Here is a 21,165-nt window from a genome sequence, read left to right as displayed (position 1 = left end):
CTTTTGAGTATTGTATATTAGTCAAAAGTGTCTGTTTTCTTTTCTGGTGCTTGGCTTTTGTGGAGAGCCTCCAAAGCTAAAGACGGTGGCCTTCAACAAGTAGCAGGTGATTCAGTGAAGGATGGGGTGGGACTGGAGCACCTTTCTCATTGTGTTATTACCTATTCGACTGAATAGTGTTTTAGTAGGTCACCTCTTAGAGCAGATTTTTGTACTATTCTTCTCTCTCCACCATTCACATCAACATATATATTGTTTTTGTGTAACTGTTCAAGTTCTTTGGAATGAAAAATATTTGGAGGACTCCATGTTGCCTACCCGTGCTTTAAACCTCAGGCTTTTGCTAATCACAATGGTGCACAAGGTCCTAAAACAGAATTTCACTTTGTTGACTAGGAATACAGCATTGCAGATTTAGTTGCTAAAGGTGGGTTGGGGGATCTTTCAGTGCCAAACATTGTAGATTCTAGTTTGGCTGTTGCTGGTTTTGTGTGGATATTTTTCTTTTGAAAATGTACTATTTGCAATCATGTCTGTCAGACCTGATTTGCTAGATGGTATAGATCTCAACCCTTCTGAACTTCTGGAAGATTATAATGAACACTTGAGTTTATGATGCCTGACAAGAGCCACTGTATCAGAATTAGAAATATACATTTTATACCAGTTCATCTTGTCATAGATTTCACTCACAGTACATTGTTCAGTGAGAGTACTAAATGTTATCTATTAGAGAGCTCTAGCTTCTCTCAGAGAACTAAGCTTACTATGATTTCTTGGGGAAAATAAATACTAAACCAATTACAATGTCTGACGTTCCTCAACCTTGTGCTCCACAGATATGTTGGGATTCAACTCCCATCATTCCCCGCCACCATGGAGGCAGAAGGTTAGGGAAGGTTGGTCTGTAGTCCGCTCTGTGAATTCCCCAGAATGAACCCTATAGTCAGCAACTGTGGTGTTTATTGCATCAGTGTTTTCTGGTATGTTCTGGGAAATGTCTAGAGGAATGAGTTACAAAGGAGAAAAAGGTACAGTGGTACCTTGGCTCACGAATGCCTCAACTCCTGTTCATAACCGAATCGGGTCGCGAACAGAAATTTCATAAACATTTTGCTGCAGGCTGCAAACTCTGCATCGGGTGACGATCACAAGCGCACCCACCTTCCCTGCACAGGCACGTGTGTGCGGGGGAAGATGGCTGCGATTGCGCCCGTGTTCCCTGCCTGAGTGCACCTGCACCTGCCTCCTCCTGCATGCCCACGCCCACCTCCCCCTCGATCGCTGGGGGGGGGGGGAGATGGCCACGATCTTTGTTGTTCTTTGTCACTTAGCTTCACATTTTTTGTGAGTAAAAAAATAGTTGCAGAACAGATTAACCTTATTTACATTGACCCTTATAGGGAAATTTGACTTGGCTCACGACCAATTTGGGTCATGACCAGAGTCCTGGAACGGATTAAGTTTGTGAGCCAAGGTACCACTGTACTTTATAAGCGGGTGAAAAGAAGAGCAACTTTTTGGACAAGGTTGCGAGATCCTGCAGCTGCTGAAATTACCTTTTCTTATTAACTGTTAAAGCCCAAAACGCCTTTGCATCTCTACACCACTGAAAATATCATTGCCTGTTGTACTTTCCAATAAGATTAATGATGATATTATTATTAACACGTTAAATTTGCATTTTAATAACCTTGGGAGGTGGCATAGAAACCAGTTCTTGAGCCATACACTGGGTACAACAACAGACATTTTATACCAGAGTATCCACACCCAGGCTAATTCTATGTTGGGCCCTTATTTTTTCTGAGCACATGAGAATAGTTTTTTTCTTCTACTGATATAAGCTAGATTTTTAACCTTTCTTCTTCTGCTGCTTCTTTTTTATCTCTCCCCTTTTTCTTTCTTTCCAGAAGGTAACAGGGGCATCTGGTGGAGCTTTACCAAAAAGGAGAAACACCAAGCTATTTTTAGGTATTGTAAAGAGCCATTTTCACAACCTTCTTCTAACTAACCCAGGTGCATGTATTTTTTGTTTGAATTTTCTCTTACACAGATAAAATATAATTTATTTAGCTGCTGGGAAAGAGGGCTCTTTTAATTTTTTTAAAAAAATGAATCCCCATTATAAGCTTGCAACCCATAGAGGGATTCCCATAATGCCTTGCAAAATTCTTTGGAATACTGTCTTCCCTTTCTCTCTGCACCCATCTGTGCACTAATAACTCTTTGCATGCATTAATAAATTGAACCTTGAAGCCTTTCTTTGTGCTACTGAGGGTCTTAAGAAACGAAAATGAGCAGAAAGATTTAGGCCCCAAGGTCAGAGCGGAAGTTTGACACTGAATTCCTGACTCTTGAGTTGCCCTCTGCTATCCTAACCACAAGGCTCTTATTCTCTCCGAAGTATTCATGAATTCACAAGGCTTTCTATCAAAAGGCTTGCTGTTTTATTTTAGGAATGTATTGCGGCTTGCTTCGGATGTGAGCCTGTATCTGGTTTATCCGTGCCTTGACCCTTGTTAAAATCAGTGGGTCTTACATCTAAGCCCAGACTGTTACCTTAGTTGTGTATGTATGTGCATATTTGTGCATGGGAATATATATTTTAGGGTTAATCCTTTCTCTGGTTGGACTGTTTTTCCTTTTAAAAGATAAAAGTGTTGGAACAATCAGGTATTTGTAGGATGAGGAAAATCCCAACCTCTGGAGAATATGGGCTACGATCAGCCAAGGGAGCGTTGGAAACAAGCAGTGTATGGGCTGGGAAATTGAGAGAAGGTGAACAGTACACACTGATTTGAACAAATGAGTCAATTTGGGAGGTTTTGTGTATGTCTGTAGATCTCTAATGCAAAAACATGAGAGCAGAGTGCTTGAGAGAGATGGAGTAATGTTTAAAAAAAAATCAGGTGTCTCCCAGGTTGTTAAATTCCCCCCTCCCCCCTTTACGAACCAAAAAAATCATCTCTGCATGTCTTTATTGTGCAACTGAGCCCGCAGGAGTATATCCAAAACTAGTGTTAAGATTTGTGAAAGACGCTTCATGTGGTAACTACTGGAAGGAGACTAACAGTACATTTTTGTGTGCCTTGAATAGAATCTTCCTCTGTATCTCCATTTAAATATTTTAGTGCATGTCTATTCTTGCCTAATTTCAGTCTTATGAGATGATTCAAAATTAAAACAAAATACAAAAGGCATTATAAAAATTATCCCAAATAAGGAATAATAGAATAGTAAAACAGGATCAGGAGCAGTTTAAGATCAGATTCAAATAAATGGTGACTGCAACTTCTCCCATTGCAAATGAAAAGGTAGGCTTAATTTTCATCCACTCAAAGCCCAATGTGGTCATGAGCCTGTGTAGCATAGTGGTTAACATGTTAGACTGGGGCTCAAGAAATCTGGGTTCTCGTCTCTGTTTAGCCATGAAGTGTGGTTGGGTGACTTTGAGCCATTCACTAACAAACTAGCTTACTCAACAGGGTTGTTGTGAGGATATAATGGAGAGGGGTTAAGAGGGTTATGCAAGCTGCCTTGGGTTCCTTGCAGGTAAAAAGGCAGAATAGAAATATATTTGGACCAGTCGTTGATTCTCAGCCTAACCTACTTTACAGGCTTTTTGTGAGGGTAAAATAGAGAGGAGGAGTTTTATGGAAGTCACCTTGGCTTCCTTATGGAAAGGGGGGTTATAAACATAATAAATGCATAAAATAAATGTGCCTCTCCTTTTCTGAGATTCCGCTTTTGATTGAGAAGTGGCCCTGTGGTTGCCTAGCAACTAGAACTGGGCTTACTTCTTCCCTGGAGCTGGCAAAATGGCTGACCGAGATGCAAAATGCGGCCTGGCAGTCAGCAGCATAATCAAGGACAGCCGAACAGTATTGTTAGAATCCTGGAATCTCAATTTGAGAAGAGGGAAATAAAACTCGGGTTCGTGGGAAAGACCAAGCGTCCAGACCATCTGAGGCTTTATTGTATTTACCCCAAGGTTCCCGCGGTACTCTCACGATAATGCATGCATTATCGGACAGGCAGAGATGAACTCTGCTGCAAAGCTTCAACACAACTAGAGAGTTTTTATACACTCCCAGTCACATTCAGGTACAGGGTAATTGATGACAGAATGTAGAGATTACAATAAGATTCTGAGGTCATCACATATAGAACAGATAAATAAATGTCAGTCAATCACACAGCAACAATAAGATTACAATATTTCTAATTGCCTGTACTGACACTTTAGTTCAGTAGCTTGAACCCATCTCCAGGTCTGCTTAAGACATGTAAATTTAAGCTACTGAGAAACTGCATGATAAGCTCAAGACTCTTATCTAGACTCTAGACATTCTGAATTGGCCAGGGCACATGGAGCCTCTGGGCTAGGAAGATACTTCCTTGTAAAACTGAATTCCAACAATGACTATTTACAATGTATATTTGGACTGAATGGCCTGTCTACTGTAGCCCACAGCTAAAGGTGAGAGAAAGGAGGGGGGGGCGCGCCATTTTAAACAGTGACAGTTTGGTTTTTGAGAAGGAAGACAGGATTTGAAACCAAAATTCAAAAGCACACACAAAAGCTTTTCAGACAGGATTTACCCAAATTTTCCCAACAGTATCAGGAAGTGTCTGGCAGGCTTTGGGCTTGGCACAACCTTTAGGGTTGCCATCAGGGACCAATTCTTCCTTAATCCAATGGATGAATTGGCTGTGCCTCAACTGCCTTTCCCTTGCTCTTTGTGAAGCCTTCCTTAATTTCTTTTTAATGTGTCTGATTTAAATGGATTCTTCCAATGACTAGGGGTTTTTTCCCCTTGGAGATGGCTGCTCTTATGTAGAGAAGATGACACATTAGGGTCACATTGTTCTTGCTTTGCTTTATTGTTTTTGGACAGACTCCTTCATTCCTATGGTTCGTGTGCACTGCAGAGAAAATAACAGAGGCCTAAGTTGCTGTTCAGCTGTTTGTGCACTCTGTACTGGAGGGATTAATTCCCCCACTCCTTTTTCTCCTGGCTGAATCTGAACAATTGCTTAGTCCTCAATTTGAGAGACTTTGATCTATGGAATGTGACTAAAGGCACAACCCAAGCCAGCCATTACTGGCTGGGGAATGCTGGGAGTTGTAGGATATTTTTTTTATTGAAGTATGCATTCTATCTAAGAAACCTGCGCAGTCTGTTAAATCCTTCTCAGCCCCCACTCCCTTTTGGCTTGAATTCTGGGGGGGAAGGGGGGAGGTCTGAGCATAACTAAAGCAGTTTGTGAGCAAAGACAAAGCAGCTGAAACTTTTGAGGAAGAGGGAGGAATTGCAAGCAAAGTATGGAAGGGTCTTCCTTTTTATATGTATATCTGGTCATTCTAAACCTCAGTTCACCTAATATAGCAGGGATGGCCAGACTTGCTCAAAGGAATTGAGAGCTAGAGTTTGAGCAAAAATTGAGAATTTACATATGGTCAATGTCAGATGTTTGAGAGCCACAAGACATGAACAAGTATTTATTTATTTATGAATGACTAGACAGACATTGCTACAATTATCAGGCTGGGTCTTGTGAGTCTCCATCTTGGCTATGAGTCATTGAAAATTTCTGACAAAATCACATGACTCATTGATTAACATGTATTTCAGTTAATGCAACCCTGCGTAGAGTTACCTAGGAGTAAGCTCTGCTGAGCATAGTAGGACTTACTGCTGAATAAACTTCTGTTAGGACACCACTATACTTTCAAGATGAAATGACTAAAAACCTTTCGGAGTTAGGCCTTTCTGTTTTCTTTTTGGAACAGAATATCAGCGGAAACTTGAGTGGCCGTGCTCTGCTGCTTTGGGAGCTTGGATGCAAGACATTGCCCAGCAACAGAAGCAGCTGGAAATCTCCTTGCCAGCTGCTGTGCCAAAAGTTTTGGCAAGGGACCCGATCCTCCCTGAAGTGCAGCTGCCGTGTGGTCCCTTCAGCTCCAGCAGGGCCTGCAAAGGAAGCAGCTCAATTTCACACCCTAGCCTTGGCCTTAATTGTGTGCCTTGTCTGATCAGGCGCATCCTGTCCTGTCCCTTCCCCACTTCATGCCAGAAACTTCTAGGGACCTACTATACTATAGACTTTTTGGCACCTCTTCAAGCTGCAAAATAAACCCAGAGAGCTGCATGTGGCTCATGACCCTCAGTTTGGCCATCCCTGCAATATAGGTTAGTTACTCTTTAGTACACTTTCATCAACTTATCATTTCCATCCATGCTTCTTAAAGAGCAGTAGTAGGTCCGAAGATTGTGTAGCCATCCTCTTCCCACAGCAGTCATCTGTATTTCCATTTCACAAAGTGCTGCTTTCTAAACATGGATTCAGATCCCCATTTTGTTCTCTCCAATGCCAAAACAAACAGTTAAATGTCTGTCTAGCAGCCATGTCTTTTTTCTTGCTTGCATACTAAAATTGAAAAGAAGACAGGTGATAGGCACCCATTTAAAGTATTGTCTGTTTTGGTTCTGTGTGAATAAGAAAACAGACTTTTCCATTCATCAAGTCACTCAGCTGTGAGTATTAAAGAATGAATTATCCGACTTTGGGGTTGAGTATCTGCAGTTTGTCAGTGCCTGCATTGGAGGAACATTCCCTCAAAGGGAATGCTATGGAATCCTCTTGCTATGGAATCCTACCTGAAACGAAATGGCCAGAGAGGGGCTTTACCTCTGTTACAGAGGCCTCTCCAACTCATTTAGTATTGTTGTTGTTGCTAATCGCCTCCATCCCATCGCAGCCTCATGGACAACATTCCTCCAGGCCTTCCTGTCCTCCACCATCCCCGAGTCCATTTATGCTCATGTCCAACTGGGTGACTTTGGGCCAGTCACAGACTCTCAGCCCAACCTACCCCACAGGGCTGTTGTAGGGATAAGATGGAGGAGGAGAATGATGTAAGCTGCCTTGAGCCCTTTGTAGGAAAAAGGCAGGATATAAATCGAAAAATAAAATAAATAAAATAAATGTTGACTGCTTCAGTGACTCCATCTAGCCACCTCATTCTCTGCCGTCCTCTTCTTCTTTTGCCATTTATTGTTCCCAGCATTAGGCTCTTCTCCAGGGAGTCCTTCCTTCTCATTAGGTGGCCAAAGTATTTGAGTTTCATCTTTAGTACCTGGCCTTCTAAAGAGCAGTCAGGGTTGATCTCCTCTAGGACTGACCAGTTTGATTGCCTTGCGGTCCAAGGTACTCGCAGGAGTCTCCTCCAGTACCACAATTCAAAGGCCTCAGTTTTTTGGCGCTCAGCCTTCCTTATGGTCCAACTTTCACAGCCATACATTGCAACTGGGAAAACCATGGCCTTGACTATACACACTTTTGTTGGCAGGGTGATGTCTCTGTTTTTTAGTATGCTGTCCAGATTTGCCATAGCTTTCCTCCCAAGGAGCAAGCATCATGAAGGGGTCATCTAGTATGCATCTCCATAAAACCTGGACAGTTCTCAGGAGGAGACAGTATGATGAATATAAGTGAATTGAAGAACCCTTGGGAAAGCTAATTTTGTGGGGATTAAGACTGGTGATTTTGAAGCAGGAGTTCTTCACATTAGGGATCTTTCTAATGTTAAAAACACAGCTGTTTTTAAGGTGAGAGCAACAATTTATATAAGGATCTTCCTTAGTCCTCCATTTCCATGTGCATAAACATAGGATTCCAGAGATGTTTGCAAGATTTGTGATGTTTGAGAGTAAGGGCTAACGATAACTGAAATAATCTCAACATGCATGAGAAAGTCAGTGTGGTGTAGTTGTTAAGAGCACAGGACTGGGACTTAGGAGATCTGGGTTCTAGTCCCCATCCAACCATGGAGCCAACTGGGTGACTTTGGGCCAGATTCTCAGACCCAAATACCTCACAGGGCTGTTGTTGTAAGGATAATATTGAAAGCAGCAGGCAGAGAATGTTGTAAACTGCTTTGAGTTCTTAGTAAGAAAAAAAGGCAGGATATACATCTATTAAATCCATGCATACATGTGAGTAAAACAGAAACTCGTTCACTAGTACAGAGGGCAGTGTGGATTAGATTCAGCATTACTTAATCCTGTATCAGAAGGTACCCCCAAATGGAGGCTGTTGATCCCAGGTGAACATTTGTTGCATTCTCACTTTTAATGCTCTTTGAGGTATAAACTTGTTAACGCATAAAACTCTTTCCACTCCCTTCTGTATTAGAAACTTCCTTAATTGATATCCTTACGCAAATCAACAGGGTAGAATGAAAGGCAGAATAGAAAAGAAGACAGGGTTTTGTTTTTCAAACATCATATTGGGGCAGTAGAGAGTACTTTTCTACTCCAAACCACTGGAAAGTCACAGCTGATGACTGTGACTTTAAAGTTATCTTCTGACTTTGTCAGTTGTCATGAGCTAAAAGTAAAAGAGCAGCTTCAAGGCTGAGAGAGATTGCTTTAACTTCTTAAAAACTCTACTGTTGTTTGAAAGCTTATGAAAACATTTTATTTTCTTTACTAAATATAGTGTTTTGGAGGTGTCACCTGATAGAAGGAATCTAATCAAAAGAAAATTAATTGAATTAATTTCCATGTTATTGAAATTAACTTTCTTTGTTTCTAGGTAGTGCATATGCATATTGTGGGAGGTACCATCCTGGAGAAGGCATTTTCTCCTGAGTCAGTGAGAAGGGAAGGTGCCTCTTCTAAAAGGGCTTCTCCCATTTTCCATTATTATCAGTAATTTTGTTGAAAATAATCAGTTTTTAAAAAGTGTTACGTGATTAACCTGAACTTTCTCTTTTTCAACAATTATTCAAGTTTTAAACCAATTAAATTAATCAGCGTGATTTATTGATTAGATTTTATAACCAGGATGGTTTGAGTTGATTTTAGGGGTTTAATGCAACATGTGCCACAAGGGTTTAGGATGGAAGACAGTGTTTAGTGTTCTGATCAGTTCTGTAGTTAATGAGTTAGACAACAGGACATGGAATAATGGGCTCAAGTTACAGAAAGCCAGATTCTGGCTAGGTATCAGGAACATTTTCCTGACTGCTAGAGCAGTACAACAATGGAACCAATGACCTAAGGAGGTTGTGGGCTTTCCCACACTGGAGACATTCAAGTGTGGACAAATGCAGTTGGACAGCCATTTGAGAGGGATGGTTTAATTGTGAGTTCTGCACTTAGCAGGGGGTTAAACCTGATGACCCTCTGACCTCTTCTACCTCTCCTATTCTGTGATTCTATGAGTTGGGTTCATAGAAACTTAGAAACAGAGTGAGTCAGAAGGGGTCTCCCGGGCCATCTGGTCTGACCCCCGGCTCCAGCCGGCTCCGTTCATGACATGCCCACAATGTGCAAGTGTAGCCTGTCCTTGAACACCCGCACCGATGGGGCCTCAACCACCTCCCGTGGAAGCCCATTCCATACCCTCAGGGTCCTAACTGTCAGGCAGTACTTCCTGGCATCTAAATTGACCTTGGTTCCCTGAGCTTTGCTCTGTTGGAGCACATCCTGCCCTCCTCTGCAGGGGAGGACAGGTCTCTACCCACCTCCATGTGACACCCACTCACATAACTGTATTTCGCCAACAGATCCCCTCTGAATCTCCTCTTCTCCCGGCTGAAGAGACCCAGTTCCCTCAGTCTCGCCTCATACCCCATCCCCTGCAAACCGGCCACCAACCTTGTGGACCTACGCTGCACTGACTCTAACCTGGCTATATCCTTCCTTTTCATATTTTGACAACCCTTGAGGGGTCAGGGTAGTCAAAGAAAAAGCACTTTAAAAATCCTATATCCACCAACTTCAACCCCATTCAAGCTGGGCTGTGTTAGTACAACTAGATTGCCCTCATGGTGCATCCGTGCAGGGGATGTTTCACTGAACCCTGTGCATGGGGTTGATGAACACACTGTCTGCCAGCGTGTGTGGGCATTTCCTGCACACACCATATGCTGCCTTTGTCGCATGAAATGGTCCCTCTGCCCTGGCAAATCTTAGTCTCACATATTGACTCAGTCATAGATATGTTGGAGGTGACATGCCCCAATGTACAAAGCCTCTTTTTCCCCATTGCTGAATTGGGAGACAGAGATGCCCTGGCTCTTTCACAGGTTCTCTTTCAAGGTGCATGAAGTAAGGTCTGAGAATTGGGCTGCAAAAACGATGCAGTAATCAAATGTGACTATGTGTGTTTCATGGCAGATGGCTTCTAGTTATAGCCATCACAAGGCATTATGCGGCACTCCATCTTTCTCTGCTCAGCTGATTTGTGTGTGTGTGCGTGCATGTGTGGAAAGAAAGGGAGGAGATACAGGAGAGTTAAAAATGGAGGATTTCACATTCTGGAAGAACAATAAATTCCGCTATAATATTCCATGAATGAGAGTGAATGCTCTAGGAACATTTCTAAGATTTTCTCCCCCTGTTGCAAATTTATTTTGGATCTGTAAGGCACTCACTGTTGCTCATTATTTCTTTTTGTAAAATAGTACTACAGGGCTCTGACTAAAGTGACCCATTCCACAATTAAAAATGTAGCAGATTCTGGTAAGATGCATCATAAAGTCCAAATTGCCCTGTAAAATTGTTTTTCCAAACAGGCAGATAATGGGCCCAGAGTGCATATATTATTCATGACTATTTTTATAACCTTGATTCATTTGCCAGTATGGATTATAGCTGCATATTGCATGTTAGATTGATCAAGTAGGCAGAATCCCTGAATAGCAGTAGCAATAATAGCAACACTTAATGTATAGCTTCTGCTCTTTGAGCAAAGCTTATGGTATCCTAATCATTTTTACCATAACTATGTGCCAGCTTCACCAGGTGATCTCTCAGGTTTTTTTTGGGGAGGGGGCTTAAAAATAGCTATTCCAGATTTTCATTGACAGCTGGATATGTTTGTATATGACTGATGTCTCAAGGTTTGATTGCTGTTTCTTTTAATTAGAGTTTGATTTATTAAGACTGTGTTATCTTTACTACTATTATTAAATTACATTGATACCCTGCCTTGTTTCCTCTTGCAAGTAACCCAAAGTGTTCTCCTCTCCATCTTCACAACAACCCTGTGAGGTAGGTTAGGCTGAGTGGCAGTGACTGGCCTGAAGTCACCCAGTGACTGAGAAACTGTGTGGGGGAAACTCAGCTTTCCTGAGTCCCCATCAAACACTCCAAGCAGTGTGCCACACTGGCTTTCACAGTGCAAAATAAATACTAAGTTATTTGGATCAGGGTTTTTGTGTGAGCATATATGAATTTGAATGTACTTTTAAATTATCTTTTATTTTGTATGCTGCTTTGGCTACTTTTAAGTAGAAAAATCTGTAAAACAAATAATAAGACTGGAAAGATCCAGGCTCAAATCCTCACTCAGCCATGAAGCTCATTTTGGGGCCATCCCTCTTCCTTGGTTTATTCTACCTCACAGAGTTGTTATGTCAACACAGGGTGGCAAGAACCATGTATATATTAGATTTACATGCATACCATGTATGTATTAGATTTATATGGCGCACCATATTTGAACAATATCTCTAGGAAAGGTGGGATGTAAATGATAATGTCCTAGAACAGGATGGTATTTGGTACAAGGAAAACCACAACTGGGACCCCAAATGCCAGAATCTGCAAGCCACACTTTTGTGTTTGAGGATTTTCCTTTTATCTCCATTCCTTGAACGCAGCAGGCATCCTCTTTGGGAGCCTAGCCTGGGATCCGATTCTCCAGCTATTATTAGCACATTCAGTTGGTAACATCTAAATCTGATCTGGACATGTCTAGTCAAGCAATCCTCTCATTTATTTCTCCTCCAGTGTGTTAGCTTATGGCTTGCTTGTCTGCCTTCAGCCAGGCCTCAGCTGCTCTTTTCAGTCAGCCAGCCAGCGAGTGGCCAAACGTTTGTCATCCTCCATGATGCTCGTTGAACTTGACCAGATGGTATCTGAAGGAAATAGACCCTACTGACTGCTTGCCCAAAAATAACAGCTTCTCAGTCCATCTTCTCGCCTCCTTTCCTTACCCTGCCCTCCGGGCTTACACGAGTGCTTATTTTGCTGTGCCCGCTGTCATCTTGTTCATCTTTCCAGTGTCGTGGTTGTGACCTTTGGTGTGTCTCCTCTGATGGCAGTACCGTTTTTAACTGCAGTTCTGACTGAACCTCCAAGAGCTTCCAGCCCCTTAGAAGGGAAATAAACTGCTCTTCACATCAGCTCTTTCAAACCCCTCTTAATAAACCTGGCTTAGGTCATAGCAGCTGCAGCTTCCTCTAAAGCAGAACAGAGGCTCTTGTGATTCTGGCACAAGACTTTTATCAGAATAGCTTCTTGTCCTACTCTAGCTTCCAGAGGATTCTCCAATTTGTATCTGCCAGTATTTTTAGAGAAAGGTACTCATTTTCCACCCTTTAAGATATGTGGGACATAACAGTTTCCTCGGTTCTCTTTTCTGTCTATGTGCAAACTGGAAAAGTTCACCTGGCTCAGTGGGGAATTTCCAGCCAGGACTCAGTGCCCCTCCTCTGTCAGATATATTAAAAAAGTTAATTTTATTAAGTAATTAGCCTGTGTTTGTTTGAGGAAGCATGAGCACCTGAGAACCCAAAGGATTTCACAGCCTAGGTGCTAAAATATTGAGATGTCCTATCTAGTAATTTAGAAAAGGACATGATTGCCTATCTATCTCTGATGTCATTAGCAGTGTGACATAAAACAAGGTGTTTTATGAAATATTTCGCATTTATATAGTTATTTATGATCATATGGAGTGTACATTACTTGGTGTCCTTTTGTGGTTATAAAGAAATTAGCCCTCTGCACAAGATGTATATTTCAGAAAGCATGCTAAAATCAAAGCATACTCATGCCAGGTTAATGTGAGGTGGTACTTCCTCCAAGCATGTTCAAAGTGTGTGCATGTCTTTCTGTCACCATGCATAGTTTGTAGGTATTTGGGAATAGGAGAAAGGGCTTCTAAATCAGACTTCTGGGTCAGGCATTTCTGTGTAGTTGGCATTAGTGCCCCAAGCTGTTTTTCCAATAATAACTGAAGATTCTCTTGTGATTTCCTTATCTGTGTGCATTCTTTGATGGCTTGGTAAGCAGTAATTTAATAGATGCTTTTCAGAAGAGTTTCACTATCTCCATCCCTGAAATTCACCCCTGTTTTAACAGGCTTGTTTGAAAGATAAATTGATACTGCATTGTGCAGTGCAAAGAAAAACGTTCTGTACCTTTCTGGATGATACAAAGTATTGGAAAAAATTATTTCCATAGTACATTTAGGTGTTAACTATTATAGAATTTTCCTTCATTTCTGGAAAGAACTTTGTATGAAAAATTATTTTCATTCTGAGAATAGAAAGAAAATGGCTTATCCAAGGCCACCCAGTCTAGAAAGCTGCCATTTGTTCTGAACAAAGACTTGAATCCAATTTCATATCTAGTACTTATCAGACCTTTTGACTTATAAATGGTCAGAGCGGACAAAGCACCATTAGTTGTGAAATAACTGAAATACTTCTTGATAATTGAAGACTGAGCCCATTATCATTATCAGATAATTCAAGGAATTAGTTGGCTAACTAAAATCATAGAATATTTCACCACCAGTTCACTTCCTAGTTGTTGCCAACAAAATAATTACCATTTCTTTATTGCAAAGTTTTCTGATGTGAAGTGGGTGGAAGTTCCTTTGTTTCCATAAGGAATGTAACTACATTTCACCAATATTTACTTAATGGGTATGTCATGTCAACGATGTAGAATCATAGAGCTGGAAGGAGCCATTAAGGCCATCAGACATCAATTTACACCATCCTTTTAGCAAGTGCAATTAAAGAACAACTACTGGCCACCTGAGTAAATCATGGAACAGTGTCATCCTTTTCTTCCCTTTGTGTCCTGAAATTTGCTGCTGTATCACCTGCAGAGAATTATATTCCTTCTCCAAAGCTTTGTGGACCACTGTTAAACTTCTAATCTTGAGCAGCTTTGAAAGATCTAATAAGAATGCTGTCATTGTCTTTAGATTTTTTTTTTAATTTCTGTGTTTACATCTTTGATATTCCGTTATTTCCTTTCTCCTTTTCCAATGCAGTATAAACCTCCTTTTCATGACAGTGCAAACCTAATGTGTGGAAAGCAAACAAAGGGGTCTATACCTTTGCGCTATTGTCTAAAAAAATCATTGTCCCAATAGGGAAATTAGCAGCATATAGCTTACCTTCATGGATCACTGCCTTGTCATGGCGAAGGGGCTTGCGTAGCTCAGTGAAGCTATGAGCTATGCCATGCAGGGCCACCCAAGAAACAGGTCATAGCAGAGAGCTCTGACAAAACATGATCCACTGGAGAAGAAAATGGCAACCCACTCCAGTATCTTTGCCATGAAAACCCCATGGACAGTACCAAAAGGCAAAAAGATATGACGCCGGAAGATGAGCCCCTCAGGTCGGAAGGTGTCCAATATGCTACTGGGGAAGAGCGGAGGGCTAGTACTAGTAGCACCAGAAAGAATGAAGCGACTGGGTCAAAGCCGAAAGGACACTCAGTTGCGGATGTATCTGGTGGTGAAAGGAGAGTCCAATGCTGTAAAGAACTATACTCCATAGGAACCTGGAATGTAAGATCTCTGAATCAAGGCAAGTTGGATGTGGTCAAACAAGAGATGACAAGACTGAACATCGACATCTTGGGAATCAGTGAACTAAAATGGACAGGAATAGGTAAATTTAATTCAGATGAGCATCCGGTATACTACTGCAGGCAAGAATCCCTCAGAAGAAATGGAGTAGCCTTCATAGTCAATAAAAGAGTAGGAAACGCAGTACTGGGATACAATCTCCAAAATGACAGAATGATCTCAGTTCGAATCCAAGGCAAACCATTCAACATCACAGTAGTCCAAGTCTATGCCTCAACCACTGGTGCTGAAGAGGCTGAAAGGCTTGACCAGTTCTATGAAGGCCTACAACACCTTCTAGAATTAACACGCAAAGATGATGTCCTTATCATCCTGGGGGATTGGAATGCTAAAGTAGGAAGCCAAAAGATAACTGGAATTACAGGCAAGTTTGGCCTTGGAGTACAAAATGCAGCAGGGCACAGGCTGGTAGAATTTTGTCAAGAGAATATGACAAACGCTCTTTTCCAACAACCCAAGAGATGACTCTACACATGGACATCACCAGATGGTCAACACAGAAATCAGATTGACTATGTGCTCTGCAACCAAAGATGGAGAAGCTTTATACAGTCAGTAAAAACTAGACCAGGAGCTGACTGTGGCTCAGATCATGAGCTTCTCGTTGCAACATTTAGGCTTAAACTGAAGAAAGTAGGGAAAAGCACTAGGCCACTCAGGTATGACCTAAATCATATCCCTGATGAATATACAGTAGAGGTGACAAATAGATTTAAGGAATTAGATCTGATAGACGAGTGCCTGGAGAACTCTGGACGGAGGTTTGCGACATTGTACAAGAGGTAGCAACTAAAACCATCCCAAAGAAAAAGAAATGCAAGAAAGCAAAATGGCTGTCTGAGGAGGCTTTACAAATAGCTGAGGAAAGAAGAGAAGCGAAAGGCAAGGGCGAAAGAGAAAGATACATCCAATTGAATGCAGAATTCCAGAGAATAGCTAGAAGAGATAAGAATGCTTTCTTAAATGAACAGTGCAAAGAAATAGAAGAAAACAATAGAATAGGGAGGACCAGAGATCTCTTCAAGAAAATTGGAGATATGAAGGGAACATTTCATGCAATGATGGGCATGATAAAGGACCAAAATGGCAGGGACCTAACAGAGGCAGAAGAGATTAAGAAGAGGTGGCAAGACTACACGGAATAACTATACAAGAAAGAGCTTAACGTCCCTGATAACTACAATGGGGTGGTCACTGATCTCGAGCCAGACATCCTGGAATGTGAAGTCAAATGGGCCTTAGGAAGTCTGAGCAACAATAAAGCTAGTGGAGGTGACAGTATTCCAGCTGAGCTATTCATAATCTTAAAAGACGATGCAGTAAAAGTGCTACACTCAATATGCCAGCAAATTTGGAAAACTCAACAGTCGCCACAGGATTGGAAAAGGTCAGTTTACATTCCGATCCCAAAGAAGGGCAATGCCAAAGAATGTTCAAACTACTGCACCGTTGCACTCATTTCACATGCTAGCAAAGTTATGCTCAAAATCCTACAAGCTAGGCTCCAGCAGTATGTGGACCGAGAACAACCAGAAGTACAGGCAGGATTTTGAAGAGGGAGAGGAACTAGAGATCAAATTGCCAACATACGCTGGATCATGGAGAAAGCTAGGGAGTTCCAGAAAAACATCTACTTCTGCTTCATTGGCTATGCTAAAGCCTTTGATTGTGTGGATCACAACAAATTGTGGCAAGTTCTTAAAGAGATGGGAGTTCGTTCGTTCGTTTGTTCGTTCATTCATTCATTCATATTGCGATTTATATCCTGCCTTTTTCCTACAAAGGGCTCAAGGCAGCTTACATAATCTCTCCTCCTCCATCTTATCCCCACAACAACCCTGTGAGGTAGGTTGGGCTGAGAGTCTGTGACTGGCCTAAAGTCACCCAGTTGGCTCCATGGCTGAGCGGGGACTAGAACCCAGGTCCTCTGAGTCCCAGTCCCATGCTCTTAACCACTACACCACACTGGCTCTTCAGTTCCAGACCATCTTATTTGTCTCTTGAGAAACCTATATGCGGGTCAAGAAGTAACAGTGAGAACTGGACACGGAACCACTGATTGGTTCAAAATTGAGAAAGGAGTTCGGCAAGGCTGTATACTACTGTCGCCCTGCCTATTTAATTTACATGCAGAGCACATCATGAGAAAGGCGGGGCTAGATGAATCACCAGTTGGAATTAAGATTGCTGGGAGAAATATCAACAAGCTCAGATATGCAGATGATACCACTCTCATGGCAGAAAGTGAAGAGGAACTAAAGAGCCTCTTGATGCGGGTGAAGGAGGAGAGCGCAAAAGTTGGCTTGAAACTCAACATTAAGAAAACCAAGATCATGGCATCTGGTCCTCTCACTTCCTGGCAAATAGATGGGGAAGAAATGGAGGTAGTGACAGAGTTTATTTTCCTGGGCTCCAAGATCACCGCAGATGGGGACTGCAGCCAAGAAATTAAAAGATGCTTGCTCCTGGGAAGGAAAGCTATGGCAAATCTAGACAGCATACTAAAAAGCAGAGCCATCACCCTGCCAACAAAAGTGCGTATAGTCAAGGCTATGGTTTTCCCAGTTGCAATGTATGGCTGTGAAAGCTGGACCATAAGGAAGGCCGAGCACTGAAGAATTGAGGCTTTTGAATTGCGGTGCTAGAGGAGACTCCTGCGAGTCCCTTGGACCGCAAGGCGATCAAACCGGTCAGTCCTAGAGGAGATCAACCCTGACTGCTCTTTAGAAGGCGAGATACTGAAGATGAAACTCAGATACTTTGGCCACCTAATGAGAAGGAAGGACTCCCTGGAGAAGAGCCTAATGCTGGGAACAATAGATGGCAAAAGAAGAAGGGGACGGCAGAAAATGAGGTGGCTAGATGGAGTCACAGAAGCAGTCGGCGTGAGCTTAGGTGGACTCCAGGGGATGGTAGAGGACAGGAAGGCCTGGAGGAAGGTTGTCCATGGAGTCGTGATGGGTCGGACATGACTTCGCAACTAACAACAGCAACAAAGTTTATCTTAAATATTTATGTATGCATTTATTCATTATAATTTTAAACTTCCCAATAACCAAGACTGTTTGAGTAGAGGAATATGGGAAGAAAAGTCCTTCAAGTAGCCTGGCCCTAAGCCCTTTAGAGCTTGAAAGGTTTAAAACAGCACTTTGTCATCCTGTTTCCAGGCCCCATTCAATTAGTGCAGTTGGGGAAAAACTGGTAGGTTATGATCATGTTGGCCAGTCCCAGTCACCAGTCTCGTCACCCTAGTTTGAACGAATTGAAGTTTCTGGCCTAATTTCACAGGTGACCCCATACCATGCAAATATTGACATGGGAGCTTGCCAAAGTGTCAGTAACAGTTACCATCTCTGTCAAGGTAGGGTGATACATGAAAGGTCTGCAAATATGTGTAACATCATACCTTAAGCCTGAGTTCAAAAGGATGTTGTTCAGTGTAAGTGTGTGTGTGTATCTGCATGTATCCAATTCAGTGCTTTGACTTCCAGCACTCTACATGGCTGAAATGTGGCCGCAGATATCTAGCAGTTTGTGTGATGGAATTGTGTGTGGATTGCAGAATCAGTCTAGATGGTGCTGTCTGTACTGAGAGGGATGCCCAAAGACTATAAAGAATATTTTATCTAACATATTTCTAATCTGCCTTTGAGGGCTCTACCTCTCAAAGGGCAGCATTGCAACATTAAGATTTATATAATGAGAGTATTGCTGATTCTTTCTCCATAGCAGACCCGGGGCAATGTTATTCGAGCGTACTAGGCAAAGAAAAAAAGGTTATTCTGGCAAAAATGTGCTGATGGATCACTGCTATCTCCCTGTGCCTTTACACTAGTTCAATGACATTAGCACTGTGAAAGCACTGGGTGCTGCCAGCAATTTTTGTCCAGTCTCACCAGGGCTTATTCCCTGCATATCTCATCGCAGTGGCAATACTGAGCCTTGGAACAGGTGAAATTATGGAGCAATTGCAGAGTACATTTTTTCTGCCCCAAAAGAAGTAATTGCTCACTTCAGTACATCTAGGAATATGAGGCAGACTGCCTACCAGTCTGGGATTTCAGTCATGGGAATATATCTCTCAGGCATGCTAGCATCTGAGAAAACTCCTCCCTCAAAACTAACTACTTCATTTATGTAAAGTTTTCACTAGAGTCTTGAGTTTTTGAGGAGAGGGAGAATCGGTTTTACCACGCATCGTATTTGTTTGTTTTGTTGGCTGTATATTAAATATCTTGTTACCTTTGGATGGATAAATGAATAGATTGAATTACTTAACAATATAGGGAAGGTCTTGCGGTGGCATGCTCTTGAGAATACAAGAATGTCATTTTCTATCCAGTTCACACATGTAGACTGGCTGTTTCCCTCCATGAAATTCCTTATGTGTCTGGTAATGCCGGGGGAAATCTCTGTGTGAACCGGGAGAGAACCACACTTTTTTGCACCATGTCGGTTGATGTTGTTTCAGCCTCTGTGATAGCAGAACCAGTTACAAGAGGATTCCAGTACAGCCCAGTTGTTATGGCTGTTTCCCCACATAGGAAGCCACCTTGTACTGAGTCAGCTGATTGGTCCATCGAGTCTAGTATTGTAGGCACTGACTGGCAGTGGCTCTTCCAGGCAGGAACCTTCCCTGCCCTGCCTGGAGATTCCAGAAATTGAACCTAAGAGGGCCTGCATGAAAACTAGGAACTCTGCTCTGTATGCAGGCAGGAGTGTTTTCCACTGAGTGCCAGGGAAGAAGGGGAAGCTATATTTGGTTATCATGTGCAAATTGATTTTGAGGGCCAGTGTAGTTATTAGTGTGTTGGTTTATGACTGAGTAGGTGTCAAATTGAAATTCGCAATCATGAAGTTTAGTGGGTTACCTTGGGCCAGTCGCACATACTCAACCCCACCTACACAAGGCTCTTCTGTGTTTAAAATGAGGTGATGGGATAGATGCTGTTTCGGAGAAAAGACAGGATATGAGTGTAATGAATAAATAACTTCCTTCACTAATAAGATGACCTTCTCCCTCTCAAAACACTATTTTTTCCTTAAGTTACCTTGGGTTTGGTATGTGTGTGCCTTTCTTAAGGGCAATAGTTTGTCCCAAATTCTAGCAGAAGTTACTCTAATCAGAGGACTTGGAAAGACTGCCAGTTTTCTGCATAGCTATTAATTTTCTCACAAGCTTGTGTTATATTGATCTTTGGTAGAATTGATGGTAGGAGTTTGTTGCTTTTCCCAGAAAGCTGAAATAGAGTTTGAAAAAGAAAATGTTCCTTTATATGGGTACCTGTATCCCACTTTCAGGGACTGCAGGTGGCGCAGTGGTTTAAACTGCTGTGCTGCTCGAAAGGTCGCTGGTTCGAATCTGCACAACGGGGTGAGTTCCCGTTGCTCCGTCCCAGCTCCTGCCAACCTTGCAATTCGAAAGCATGCAAATGCAAGTAGATAAAAAGGTACCACTTTGGTGGGCAGGTAACAGTGTCCTGTGTACTTCAGTGTTTAGTCATGCCGGCCACATGACCACGGAGACTGTCTGCGGACAAACGCTGGCTCCCTTGGCTAGGAAACGGAGATGAGCACCGCCCCCTAAAGTCAGGCATGACTGAACTTAATGTCAAGGGGAAACCTTTTACCTTTATCCCACTTTCTGCACTGTTAAATGGGTTTTGCAGGACTTTGTGTTTCCAAACCCTATAAAACCTATTTGCCAGGAGTTCACAGTGGAACAAAAGAAATATGTATGTATTCACCATGAGAAATGAAACCTCTCTCAAACCACATTCTTAAATCTTTTGTCATTCACCACAGTTATAGCTGAGAAAAAGTAAACTCTGTCACGAATTTTTAAAATCACAGGCAGGCAAACTATGAGGTGTTTAGAACCAGGGCTTATATCTGTCCCCATTGAGTTTGAAGAAGAAAATCAATGAGTGCATTTTCACGCTTCAGCTGCATAACTGCAAGTGAGCTGAATGCTGAAGCTACTCGGTTGGGAGGACTTGGAAATTCTAACACTGTGAATGTTATCCTCATTCTTGAAAGAGCCAGAATTAAATTTGGGTACCACTTCTTTACAGGGCTGAACAAGTATTTTGGATTCATTAGCACAAGGCATCCCTCTGGGCATCCTACCACATGCCTGGGATTTTTCCATCCCTATCTGAGAGCATGGCTGATGAAGATACAGCTCTTATTTTTTCTCTTCTTAAAGCTCTATTTGGTTTCCCCACCCCTTTCTTGCAGATTTAGAATCCAATGGTGATTTAAACAATGATGATTATGAATATGAGGATGAAGCTAAACTCGTTATATTCCCAGACCACTATGAAATTCCTCTACCCAACATAGAAGAATTACCAGCATTGGTAAGTAAGTGAGTGTGATGGAGTGTGTTTAAAGGGAAAAATGTGTTGTTTAGATTTATTTTTGGTGATGTATGTTGAAACGGCTTCTTGAGGATTTTAGCATAGT

At 42.0% G+C, this 21,165-nt stretch overlaps 1 protein-coding gene across 2 annotated transcripts in view; it reads left to right on the top strand.

Moving 5' to 3' along the window:
• The window catches only part of USP13 (ubiquitin specific peptidase 13), a 90,769-nt gene that overhangs the window by 22,430 nt on the left and 47,174 nt on the right, over nucleotides 1-21,165 (top strand). For both annotated transcript variants that reach the window (XM_044434656.1, XM_044434655.1), the window contains exons 3-4: nucleotides 1,914-1,974; nucleotides 20,938-21,059. In XM_044434656.1, the coding sequence (XP_044290591.1) occupies nucleotides 1,914-1,974; nucleotides 20,938-21,059 (183 nt within the window). The remainder of the gene's footprint in view (nucleotides 1-1,913; nucleotides 1,975-20,937; nucleotides 21,060-21,165) is intronic.

The sequence above is a fragment of the Varanus komodoensis genome, unplaced genomic scaffold (assembly GCF_004798865.1).
Source record: "Varanus komodoensis strain SLA01 unplaced genomic scaffold, ASM479886v1 scaffold28, whole genome shotgun sequence".
Taxonomy (NCBI): domain Eukaryota; kingdom Metazoa; phylum Chordata; class Lepidosauria; order Squamata; family Varanidae; genus Varanus; species Varanus komodoensis.
The sequence above is the reverse complement of the archived record's forward strand: the minus strand, read 5'-3'. Positions and strand labels throughout refer to the sequence as shown.